We start from the raw sequence: 13,183 nt of genomic DNA, 5'->3' as shown, positions 1-13,183 counted from the left end.
TAAGTAGGCTGGGTCTCTATTCCTTAGAGCGCAGGAGGATGAAGGGAGATCTTATAGAGGTATATAAAATCATGAGAGGAATAGATTGGGTAGATGCACAGAGTCTCTTGCCCAGAGTAGGGGAATCAAGGACCAGAGAACATAGGTCTAAGGTAAAGGGGAAACGATTTAACAGGAATCTGAGGGGTAACTTTTTCACACAAAGGGTGGTGGGTGTATGGAACAAGCTGCCAAAGAAGGTAGTTGAGGCAGGGACTATCCCAACGTTTAAGAAACAGTTAGACACGTAGATGGATTGGACAGGTGGGACTAGTTTAGCTGGGACATGTTGGCCGGTGTGGGCAAGTTGGGCCAAAGGGTCTGTTTCCACGCTGTATCATTCTATGACTCTCTATGACTGTATGGTGAGAATATCATAGTGTAAATGCAATTATTTCTCTATATACATCAGAGAGATTGGACCATTTTCATTAATCAATCTCCAAAATTAATTGATTCTGGAAAGTGTGAAAAAAATGGCACGGTGGTGTGGTGACATTTTGTTAGCAATAGGACAGGATAATCTAAAATTTAAACATCTGTTCCCAAGATGAGGTTTTCCATTCTAAGACATCCGAATTAGATAGAGCTCTAGGGGCTAGTAGAATCAAGGGATATGGGGAGAAGGCAGGCATGGGTTACTGATTGTGGATGATCAGCCATGATCACAATGAATGGCGGTTTGAATGGTCTCCTCCTGCACCTATTTTCTATGTTTCTATGTCCTCTTTTTCTAGTGTCAGAGAGATCCCACACCTGCATCTCCTCTATGTCCCACAGTCCTGCTCTCGTTCCCCTTATCCCCAGACTGAACAACGATAGGTAACTTCAGTATAAACCAGCATCTGCAGCTCCTTCCCACACATTTTATCTGCTCCACTGTGAAATCTCCTCTTCTTATGCCTGCTTTGAAGAAGTTCTCCTCTTCTCTCTTCTCCCTGACGGGAGTTCTACACCAGTCTGAAGAACCCACCCCAAACCCTACAGCAGTCCGACCCAAACGTCACCCATTCCTTTTCTCCAGAGATGCTGCCTGACCTGCTGAGTCAGCACTTTTTGTCTATCTTCAGAACAAAGCTAGAGATCCCTAAGTATGGACATTGAATTCTTCAGTTTTAGGTCAAATATCCCCATCACCTACTATATATCTGCCTAACATCACCTATCATTGCTACCCAGGGATGCTGCCTGACCCGCTGTGTTACTTAAGCACTTTAGTTTGGGTTAGTTTAGAGGTACAGTGCGGAAACAGGCCATTCAGCCCACCGAGTCTGCACCAACCAGCAATCCCCACACATTAACACTGTCCTACACACACTAGGGACAATTTACATTTCTACCAAGCCACTTAACCTACAAACCTGCATCTTTGGAGTGTGGGAGGAAACCAAAGATCTCGGAGAAAATCCACACAGGTCATGGGAAGAACGTACAAACTCCGTATAGACAGCACCCGTAGTCGGGATCGTACCCAACACTGTCGACTTCCTCATCAGAAGACTGCAATAAGCGCGGATTGGCAAATACATCTCCTCACTGACCATCAGCACAGGGGCACCTCAGTTCAGTCTCTCACTCATGTTAACTCACCTGTCTACTGTCAAGCACCAGATTATGTTGCAGATACCGCACCATCATCATCTTTAAATCACAAATGATACCACCATCGTGAGAGGAGGATTGTTGTCCTGGCATCACTCAAGCATGTTGTACACCATCGGAATACAGGAAGAAGATCAGCACCCTGCCTGAGTGATGCCAGGACAACAATCCTCCTCTCAACGTTAGAAAGACCAAGGAGTTGATTGTGAACTTCAGGATGGGAAAGCTGAGCGATGGTGCACCTGCCTTCATCGGTGAGGTGTCGGTGGAAAGAGTCAACAGCTTGTCTTGTCTTCACTTCTGAAGAGTCCACCAGGGACTATACTGGAAGTTGATCACCATGCTTTATGGCCTTCAAATAATAGCGCTCCTTTTTACTACAAAGTTGCTGTAAGTTCCTGGCTGTCTCCATCTCTGATGGTTTGTCATGGCCCCAGTACATTGATGCATTATGCAGAAAGCTAACCAATGGCTCTCTTTTCTCAGAAGATTAAGAATTTTTGGCATTGATATCAAATACAAATATGCTGTCAAACTTCCGCAAGTGTATGGTGGAGACGGTGGAGGTTTCATGGCCTGGTTCAGTCATTCAAAGACTTAAGAATGAAGGAGGCTGCAGAAAGTGGTGAACATTGCTCAGACCTTCATAGATATTGCTCTCCCCATTGTCGATGGGAAGTACAGTCTCAAGAACAGCTACTATCATCAAAGACACACTGCTCTGGCCATCTTACTGCTCACTACCTGTGTCAAAAGAGCTAAAGCTTCCTATGATCTGAAAATACAAGATTACTTTCAGTCGGATAACCCCCGACACATGTGGTGGGGCATTCAAGCAAAATAGCCCTGATGCCTGTACAGATGACGATAGCTCCCTGCCAGACACACTAAATTCTTTCTACACACGCTTTGAAGCCACCAACAACAAGCCAGCCCTGAAGACCAATTCCTTCCTACAAATTGTTCTACAAACTGTGGTATTGCAATATCAATGTGTGATATACTTAGAATGATGTAATTTACTGTATATTTATTTGTTGCTGCTGCATTCTAACGTGCCTGTAAAGCTACCACAGGGAAGAATGTCATTGTTCCAGTTAAAGCCCGATGCAAATGACAAATAAACATCCTTAACCTGACAGTGCTTAGTGGAGTCAGATAGAGCTCTAGGGGCTAGCGGAATCAAGGGATATGGGGAGAAGGCAGGCACGGGTTACTGATTGTGGATGATCAGCCATGATCACAATGAATGGCAGTGCTGGCTCGAAGGGCCAAATGGCCTCCTCCTGCACCTATTTTCTATATTTCTATGTTTCGATGCTTAGGAAACCTCGGCAATAGTGTTTAAGCATTAACCAAAAGCCATCACCAGTATTTGTATGCAAACAAGTAAGTTACATTAATGAAATGTTAATCTTTCTTCTTCCAGTAAATTATAAATATGTTTCCTTGTCTCTTTTAGATTTCTGAGAACCGAAATAGTTCTTGTATCATCTCAGAGTTTCTGAACCACTTGGGCCTGGAGAAGTATGAAGCTGGTCTGATTGAAAATGGATGGGATAACTTGGAATACTGGAGGTAATTACTTTGAAAACACCAATGGTTCAATGGTGCTTGTAGATGGGCTATTGCATTGCTAGCCAATCGTAGTGTTTGGTAGTAGTAGTCCCGCCTAGTACGTGCTTTATAATATTAACAACTCGCCTACGTCAGGCAGTAGATGTAGCAGCTCGGAGCTGTAATGTACTGCACGTCCGGCAGCTCTGCTATTCACTCCCTTCGTCTAACAAGCTACTTGACCCTGAAGTAACTGTGTTCGTAAATAACAGGCCTCTACTCGCCAAGGTAGACATGGGCGCAAAGGTCAACGTCATATCATTAACGGAGTTCAACAAAATTCGCAATGCCGAACGTATAGATAAAGCCTCCTCAACGCTTCGGGCTTATGGGGGAGAGATCCTGCACCCACTTGGAAAAGCTAACGTATAGATAAAGCCTCCTCAACGCTTCGGGCTTATGGGGGAGAGATCCTGCACCCACTTGGAAAAGCTAACGTATAGATAAAGCCTCCTCAATGCTTCGGGCTTATGGGGGAGAGATCCTGCACCCACTTGGAAAAGCTAACGTATAGATAAAGCCTCCTCAACGCTTCGGGCTTATGGGGGAGAGATCCTGCACCCACTTGGAAAAGCTGATTTAAAGTGCATTGTTGATGAGCAGACCCGCACCCTGCCGTTTTACATTGTTGAATCGAATTTGGAGACGTTGCTCGGTATCAACGCATGCCACGACCTGGGCCTGGTGTTTTTCGGACGCGCAGTCATAGAAACATAGAAACATAGAAAATAAGTGCAGGAGTAGGCCATTCGGCCCTTCGAGCCTGCACCGCCATTCAATATGATCATGGCTGATCATCCAGCTCAGCAACCTGTACCTGCCTTCTCTCCATACCCCCTGATCCCTTTAGCAAAAAGGGCCACATCTAACTCCCTCTTAAATATAGCCAATGAACTGGCCTCAACTACCTTCTGTGGCAGAGAATTCCACAGACTCACCACTCTCTGTGTGAAGAAATGTTTTCTCATCTCAGTCCTAAAAGACTTCCACCTTATCCTTAAGCTGTGACCCCTGGTTCTGGACTCCCCCAACATCGGGAACAATCTTCCCGCATCTAGTCTCTCCAACCCCTTAAGAATTTTATATGTTTCTATAAGATCCCCCCTCAGTCTTCTAAATTCCAGCGAGTCCACACACTATGCCTCACTGATGAGCCTACTCAACAACTACTTTCTCACTACAAAGATCTCTTTGATGATGAACTGGGCACGCTGCCTGCCAAATATCGCATCACTGTTGATCCTACCGTCACACCTGTGGTCCGAGCGCCACATCGGGTTCATTGGATGCTTTCAAGAGAGAGCTGGATAGAGCTCTTAAGGATAGCGGAGTGAGGGGGTATGGGGAGAAGGCAGGAACGGGGTACTGATTGAGAGTGATCAGCCATGATCACATTGAATGGCGGTGCTGGCTCGAAGGGCTGAATGGCCTACTCCTGCACCTATTGTCTATTGTCTATTGTCTATTGTCTATCTTAATACTGCTATCAAGCGCCCTCACTACCCTATGCGAACCACAGAAGATGTTGCTGCACAGATTGGTAACGCAGCAGTGTTTTCCGTCCTGGATGCCAAAAGCTCCTTTTGGCAGATTCCACTTGACCCGGACTCATCCAACCTCACTACCTTCGCCACACCTTTTGGCCGCTTCAAATTTCTGAGGTTGCCCTTCTGCATCAACTCCGCCAGCGAAGTTTTCCAACGTACCATGGAACAGTTGTTTGCAGAGTACCCGTGCGCCATCATCGTTGATGATATTCTTGTCTACGGTCACGACCTGGCTGAACACGATGTTAATCTGAAGAGAGTACTCGGTACATTAATCTCAAACTGAATCCACTAAAGTGCAGGTTTGGCAAAGACACGGCGTGGTCCTGGTACCAGCAGCACCAAAGGGCTTTAGACACCCTCAAGCTACAGCTGGCTAGCGCACCAACACTTTCATATTTTGATCTGGTGCTACCGGTTACCATCATCTGCGATGCGTCCCAGTACGGGTTGGGCGCAGCGTGACTGCAGACCACGACTGATGACGGTTTCAAGCCCGTCTCGTATGCATCCCGTACTCCGACTGACATCGAGCAGCGCTATGCACAGATGGAAAAGGAACTGCTCGCAGTGGTTTTCGCCTGCACCAAATTCAAGGACTTCATCTTTGGCAAGACCGTTACCATTGAGACTGACCACCAGCCGCTGGTCACTATTTTGAACAAGCCGATTCACGCTGCCCCAGCACGATTGCAACGGATGATAATGCAGCTGCAGCGTTTTGATTTCCAGATCGTCTACAAGAAAGGTAAAGACATGCACATAGCAGACACGCTATCCAGAGCCCCGCATAGAACCAATGAACAGCACCTCTCCGAACAGGATGAGTTCTCAGTCATGAAGGCCTCCTTTGTGCTGATGGTTTACGCTGCCTAGCCGAACACATGGCTGCTGATGAGACTTTACAATTGCTGTCCACAGTCATACGGGCGGTTGGCCCCACAAACAGTCAAACACCCCGCCTGAGATACGCCCCTACTTCCTGGTTCACGATGAACTAGTGCTCCAGGACAGAATCATAGTCAAGGGCCACAAAGCGTTGGTCCCAGCCGCACTCCGGGATGAATACTACAACGACGTCCACAGGGGTCACCCCGGCGCTGAGGCAACCCTTCAACGGGCGCAAAGCATGTTTTACTGGCCCGGGATGACTAAATACATACGTGGAAGTTCCGAAACGTGCGCTATCTGCAACAGCCTGGCGCCACATCAGCAGAAGCAGCCCCTACTGCCCCAACCAGTCCCGCCTCTTCCATGGTCCTCGTTGGCTACTGACATCTTCGAATGGCATGGGAAACACTACCTGGTTTTGGTTGACTCTTACTCGGGCTGGTTCAAGATAGACCTCCTGCGGACCATTTCCTCGGAGGCTGTGATCGAGAAGCTGCAACGGCACCTCTCCGTACATTGCTCCCCTGCACGTATTCAGTGTGACAACGGCAGGCAATTCACCAGCCAAGCATTTAAGAACTTTGCTAAACGATGGGACTTCCAACACATTACCAGCAGCCCCGAATTCCCGCAGTCCAATGGGCTCGCTGAACGCGCCGTCCGGAGTGTGAAAGAACTCATGGAACGAGCTTACCTTGCCAAATCCCACGTATACCTGGACTCGCCAGCCCAGCGACCAATGTCTCGCCAAACCCGTGCTCCCCTGCCTGTCTCCCAGCAGCTACTCCAGCCGCACGTTCGGTCCCCGCCCGTGGTGCAGAAGCAACTACAACGTCAATGGGACAAACAGAAGCGGTTCTTCGACAAGTCCAGTAAGCCACTCACACCTCTCGCACGTGGACAAGTGGTTCGTCTGAAAACCGACAAGGGCCATACACGACTGGGACACATTTACGGCCCTTCCAACGAGCACGTTCATACCCGGTCGAAGTGGACGGGGTCATCTACAGACGCAACCGTCAACACATCCTTCCGGTGAAGGAACGGCGTCCCGCGACTCCGAGTCCTGATGCCCCACATCTCGTGCTCACTCCTACAGTTGATTCACAGAGGAATTGGGAGTAGGGGATAGACTTTTTGCAGGAGACAGGGTGGGAAGAAGTGTAGTTCTGTTCTGGGCGTACACTGGCCCCATCCCCGAACTCTACCTCCGCTACATCAACGACTGCATTGGTGCTACCTCTTGTACCCATGCAGAACTCACTGACTTCATACACTTCACTTCCAATTTCCATCCTGCCCTTAAATCCGACTATCTCCGACATCTCCCTCCTGTTTCTGGACCTCACCATCTCCATCACAGGAGACAGACTAGTGACTGACATCTACTATAAACCCACTGACTCGCACAGCTATCTGGACTACACTTCTTCCCACCCGAACCCCTGCAAAAAGTCTATCCCCTACTCCCAATTCCTCCGTCTACGCCGCATCTGCGCCCGGGACGAGGTGTTTCACACTAGGGCATCAGAGATGTCCTCATTCTTCAGGAAACGGGGCTTCCCCTCCTCCATTATAGATGAGGCTCTCACTAGGGTCTCTTCTACATCCCGCAGCTCCGCACTTGCTCCCCCTCCCCCCATTCGTAACAAGGACAGAATCCCCCTCGTTCTCACCTTCCACCCCACCAGCCAGCTTATCCAACAAATCATCCGCCAACATTTCCGTCACCCACAACGGGACCCCACCACTGGCCACATCTTCCCATCCCCTCCCCTTTCTGCGTTCCGCAGAGACTGTTCCCTCTGTAACTCCCTGGTCCACTCGTCTATTCCTACCCAAACCACCCCAACCACGGGCACTTTCCCCTGCAACCGCAGGAGATGCAACACCTGTCCCTTTACCTCCCCCCTCAACTCCATCCAAGGACCCAAACAGTCTTTCCAGGTGAGACAGAGGTTCACCTGCACCTCCTCCAACCTCATCTATTGTATCCGCTGCTCTAGATGTCAACTTCTTTACATCGGCGAAACCAAGCGCAGGCTCGGCGACCGCTTCGCTCAAACACCTTCACTCAGTCCGCCTTAACCAACCTGATCTCCCGGTAGCTGAGCACTTCAGCTCCCCCTCCCACTCCCAGTCTGACCTTTCTGTCATGGGCCTCCTCCAGTGCCATAGTGAGGCCCACCGGAAATTGGAGGAACAGCACCTCATATTTCGCCTGGGCAGCTTGCAGCCCAGTGGTATGAACATTGACTTCTCCAACTTTAGATAGTTCCTCTGTTCCTCTCTTCCCCTCCCCCTTCCCAGATCTCCCACTGTCTTCCTGTCTCCACCTATATCCTTCCTTTGTCCCGCCCCCCTGACATCAGTCTGAAGAAGGGTCTTGACCCGAAACGTCGCCCATTCCTTCTCTCCTGAGATGCTGCCTGACCTGCTGAGTTACTCCAGCATTTTGTGTAACTTTGCTAGTATATTCTTCACATTTTGTTTTTCATTGCTTAAGCTACTGTTGTTCCTTTATTTCTACAAGAAGAGATGTAGATGGGCTATTGCATGCTAGCCAATCGTAGTGCTTGTTAGTAGTAGTCCCGCCTAGTACGTGCTTTATAATATTAAAAACTCGCCTACGTCAGGCAGTAGATGTAGCAGCTCGGAGCTGTAATGTACTGCAGGTCCTATGCTGTAAGTGCTTCAATAAAATGATGCGTTGTATCTTAGCATGTACTTAAGTACTTTGCCAAAACGTTATGACCACTGACAGATAAAGTGAACAACATTGATTATCTTGTTACAATGGCACCTGTCAAGGGGTGGGATATATTAGGGATATATTAGGCAGCAAGTGAAGAGTCGGTTCTTGAAGTTGATGTGTTGGATGCAGGAGAAATGGGAAGGACCTGAGCGACTTTGACAAGGGCCAAATTGTTATGACCAGATGACTGGGTCAGAGCATCTCTGAAACGGCAAGGCTTGTGGGGTGCTCCCGGTCAGCAGTGGTGAGTACCTACCGACAGTGGTCCGAGGAGGGACAAACCACAAACAGGGTGTTGGGCGCCCAAGGCTCATCAATGCGCGAAGGCAACGAAGGCTATCCCGTCTGGTCCGAACCGACAGAAGGTCTACTGTGGCACAAGTCACAGAAAATTTTAATGGTGGTCACGAGAGGAATGTGTCACAATACACAGTGCATCGCACCCTGCCACGTATGGGGCTGCACACGGAGGATAAACAGCATATTGGGCAGGTGATCATAATGTTTTGGCTCATCAGGTCGTAATGATTTGGCTGTATGAAGTGCAAACCTTACAAATAGTTCAGTAGAGCATTGCCGTACCCAAGCACATCCCGGTTAGGAAGTGTACACAAATAGTCCACTGATCCCGCATGCAATAGTCGCCATGTTTTGGCGACAGTTTCAGAGTCCAGTCCGTACTCTAGTTATTTTGAGCATTGCCCATTCTAGGTGAGCCCCAGATTTCTGCCAGCCTCCAGCCATCACCTTCCTTGGACATCTGGACCGACCAGCATCCCTCTCCTCGTCTGTCCATGTTTGGTGCCTCCCGCAGCCAACCTGAGCCAGACCCTGGTGCCCTCTCCTCTCCTACGCTCCTCGCCCATTGCGTCCAGTGTCATCACCAGCTCCATCCTCCCAGTCTCTGGTCTTCAGAGGACCAGCACCAATTCTCGTGGCTTTGCCCACTGTGTATGTAACAGTATGTAAGTGAGTGTAGCCTGCTCTTCCATTACTACAATCATGAAGAGGGAGCGCTGTGTGACCAGAGCTTGAACCTTTGTGGAAGCGTATTCCCCTGTCGTTCCACTTTAGTACAGACCGGTGGAATAAGTGGCACCTCACGCTGCTTTACAAACCCAGCAAGCTCAGCTCGGTGCCAGCTGAGGAGAGTCCAGTGCATACAGCTACCTGTACCTGGCACAAGTTGGCACCAGCGCATGGTCTCTTCAATACTGGCATTCAGCTATGAAAATTAGGATGAGGATATCCCTCACCCACCAGCTTCATAGAACATCGAATGGTACAGTACAGGAACAAGTCCTGTGGCCCACAATGTCTGTGTCGAACATGATGCCAAGACAAACCCTTATCTGCCTGGACATGATCCATATCCCTCCATTTCCTGCATGTCCACGTGCCTATACAAAAACTTCTTAAATCATATCTCCCTCCACCACCACACATGGCAGGGCTTTCCCGGCCCCCACAATCTCCTGTGTATATAATTTATCCCACACACCTCCTTTAAACTTTGTTCCACTCACCTTAAACCTATGCCCACTTGTCTTTGATATCCCATCCTGCAGTTTGTGGACATTCATAGCTTGTCACATCTCATAGGTTAATAGACTTCTGTAAATTGTCCCCAGTGAGTAAGATAGATCTAGTGTATAGGTGATCGCTGGTCGGTGCGGACTCGGTGGGCTGAATGGCTCATTTCCACGCTGTATCTCTAGAGGTAACTTCTTCCCAAATTCTCCTATTCTGACCTGCAGTTTGCACACATACGGAACACCATCATGCCATAAATATTGGGCTCAACTCATGGGCCCATGTGTTGAAGAATAAATGGCGATGTTGACCCATGGGGTGCTTTCATCGCACTGAAGCGTGGGCTCACTCCCTTGTATCTGAAACGCCTCTGGCCTCACCACAACTCCAATCAGCCAGCTATACCTCTGAGCACCCAGTAGCGGGAAGGTTTCTTATTTCCTCTCTCTCTGCAGGCCTGGCTTAGGCACGCAGATACATGATATCTGCAGATCTATATTAAAGGTTTTGTGAGGTGTGATCAATACAAGCAGTTGAGGAATATTACTGCAAGAATGGTTTTAATTTTACTGAAGATGTCTGCAGTTGAAAACCATTAACACGTCTCTTCTCTCGCTCAGCGACATCACCGATGATGATCTACGAGAAGCGGGTGTTACTGATGCCTCTCACAGGAAGACCCTACTGGAACAAACATCTCAAAACAAGCCTTGAAGATAGTGCAGTGAAGAAGGAAGAGGACCACCAGTTACTCTTTATAGAACTGACTATTACATTTTGTTTTGGAACAAACAAAACAAAACATTGGGTGATATATTGAACCAGACCGCATCTTAATTATTCTTTTAGATGTTTGGGAGGAACTGAGTGTCTATAAGTGAATGAAGTTGTATATAAATCCAGCAGGGGATGTCCTGGCAAAATAGCAATGCATTTGTCATGCCTGGAATTTAGTGCTGGAAAGGACAGATTCTCTGCTTGATATTTCCCGGCCAATTGATATCTGGAAGCTGACCCAGGATTGGGAGAAGGGATTGTCTTAACTGGGAGCCACACTCTTAAGTATCAGTGAGGTTGGCATGTTATAGAGGTGAAAGTGCAGGACATTTGCACCCCTCATGGGTTCAGTACCAAATCGGCAAATAACCATCACTCCCAAAGGCCACGTTTAGAAATGAAGAGTTCCCATTCTTCACAAGTTAAACAGCAATCTGTGCAGCAAGAAATTCCTGCTTATTAGTATAAGACCTGCTAGATAACCACAAGTATTCAGAATTTATGCGTTGCAGGGGAAAATATGGGGACCAACATCGATTTGAACCTCCCTAAGCAGAAATGAGTATCACTGCATGCAACCAAGGCATCTCCATAGTCTAAGAAGAGACACCAGCAGGCTACCACTTAAGGAAAGGTTGTGTTGATTCTAACAATTGGATGCAAGGTTGAATTCCTTGCCTGGGATATTGGAGCTTCAAGTCTGTTTATTATCTAGAAAAATAATCATGTGCACAAGAGGAGAAGGTGCAGAATATCTGCCATTTTGTATTACATCACAGTTTCTTTGATCTTTCAAGTGAGTCACACAAACCTATGCGAAACCTTTAGCTGGTCTTCCATTCTGCAGGTGAAACCCTTTTAAAATAGATGGCTACTGCCAGGAATTGATGCATGCTGTATAACTTGGAATCTTTTATTTTGCATTGAAATGGTATTAATTGCGGAATTGTGATTTCTTTGATCTGTTTGTTAAATTAAAATATCATTTGTATCTCTGAAATGCCCTGACATCTGCAGCTTCTTGCTTTTACAATACAAAATAAAAATATTTTTTAAGAACATCTTTCTTCTGCCTTTCTGGGTTGCAATGCACTGCTTTTGATCACAATGCCGATTGACTGTTGCCTTTAGAAATACATTATCAAGTATTCTGGTTAAAACACGCACTGAGAACACCCGAAACGTTGCTCATCCGTGTCCTCCAGAGATGCTGCCTTATCCGTTGAGTTACTTTGGATCGATCCCCGGCGCTGTAAGGCAGCAGCTCGACCCCGGCGCCCTCTTCCAAAGTACTTTACTTTGAGACATCTTAAAACTGCCGTTACTGAGAATATAAACGGTGGACTTATTTTCCTGGCGGGCCGCTGCAGAGGATCTCTCCCGGCAGGCGAGCCTCGCGGGTCACGCCCACGCCCGCGGCCGACACAGTCGACGGAGCCTGGGTCGATGGCCAGCCCGCGGGTCGATTGTCCCGCGGCTGGAGCCAGGGTTGGCGCCACAGAGGTGTCCAGAGAGGAACCGGCAGTGGTGGTGGAGAGTGGTGCGGAGGTCGATGAGGGCCCAGTCCGACGGACACGTGGGAGTGAGGACGCTGCTGTCGGGGGAAGGAACAAAGGGGGACCTGGGGGGAAAAGGGGGACCTGGGGGGGAACAAAGGGGGAGCTGGGGGGAAAAGGGGGACCTGGGGGGGAACAAAGGGGGAGCTGGGGGGAAAAGGGGGACCTGGGGGGAAAAGGGGGACCTGGGGGGGAACAAAGGGGGACCTGGGGGGAAAAGGGGGACCTGGGGGGGGAACAAAGGGGGACCTGGGGGGGAAAGGGGGACCTGGGGGGGAACAAAGGGGACCTGGGGGGAATTGGGGGGGAACAAAGGGGGACCTGGGGGGGAAAGGGGGACCTGGGGGGGAACAAAGGGGACCTGGGGGGAATTGGGGGGGAACAAAGGGGGACCTGGGGGGGAACAAAGGGGGACCTGGGGGGGAACAAAGGGGGAGCTGGGGGGAAAAGGGGGACCTGGGGGGAAAAGGGGGACCTGGGGTGGAACAAAGGGGGACCTGGGGGGAAAAGGGGGACCTGGGGGGGAACAAAGGGGGACCTGGGGGGGAAAGGGGGACCTGGGGGAACAAAGAGGACCTGGGGGGAATTGGGGGGAACAAAGGGGGACCTGGGGGGGAACAAAGGGGGACCTGGGGGGGGAACAAAGGGGACCTGGGGGGGAACAAAGGGGGACCTGGGGGGGAACAAAGGGGGACCTGGGGGGGAACAAAGGGGGACCTGGGGGGGAACAAAGGGGGACCTGGGAGGGAACAAAGGGGGAACAAAGGGGGACCTGGGGGGGGGAACAAAGGGGGACCTGGGGGGGAACAAAGGGGGACCTGGGGGGGAACAAAGGGGGACCTGGGGGGGAACAAAGGGGGACCTGG

The 13,183-nt window shown here is 49.3% G+C and overlaps 1 protein-coding gene across 3 annotated transcripts in view; it reads left to right on the top strand.

The window, feature by feature from the left end:
* The window catches only part of LOC144600467 (phosphatidylinositol 3,4,5-trisphosphate 5-phosphatase 2A-like), a 220,950-nt gene extending 209,130 nt beyond the window's left edge, over nucleotides 1-11,820 (top strand). For all 3 annotated transcript variants that reach the window (XM_078412087.1, XM_078412085.1, XM_078412086.1), the window contains 2 exons: nucleotides 3,104-3,219; nucleotides 10,605-11,820. In XM_078412087.1, coding sequence (XP_078268213.1) covers nucleotides 3,104-3,219; nucleotides 10,605-10,698 — 210 coding nt within the window. In that variant the 3' untranslated portion in view covers nucleotides 10,699-11,820. The remainder of the gene's footprint in view (nucleotides 1-3,103; nucleotides 3,220-10,604) is intronic.
* The last annotated feature ends 1,363 nt before the right edge of the window (nucleotides 11,821-13,183 follow it).

The sequence above is a fragment of the Rhinoraja longicauda genome, chromosome 15 (assembly GCF_053455715.1).
Source record: "Rhinoraja longicauda isolate Sanriku21f chromosome 15, sRhiLon1.1, whole genome shotgun sequence".
Lineage (NCBI taxonomy): Eukaryota > Metazoa > Chordata > Chondrichthyes > Rajiformes > Arhynchobatidae > Rhinoraja > Rhinoraja longicauda.
This window is presented reverse-complemented; position numbering and strand designations above follow the sequence as displayed.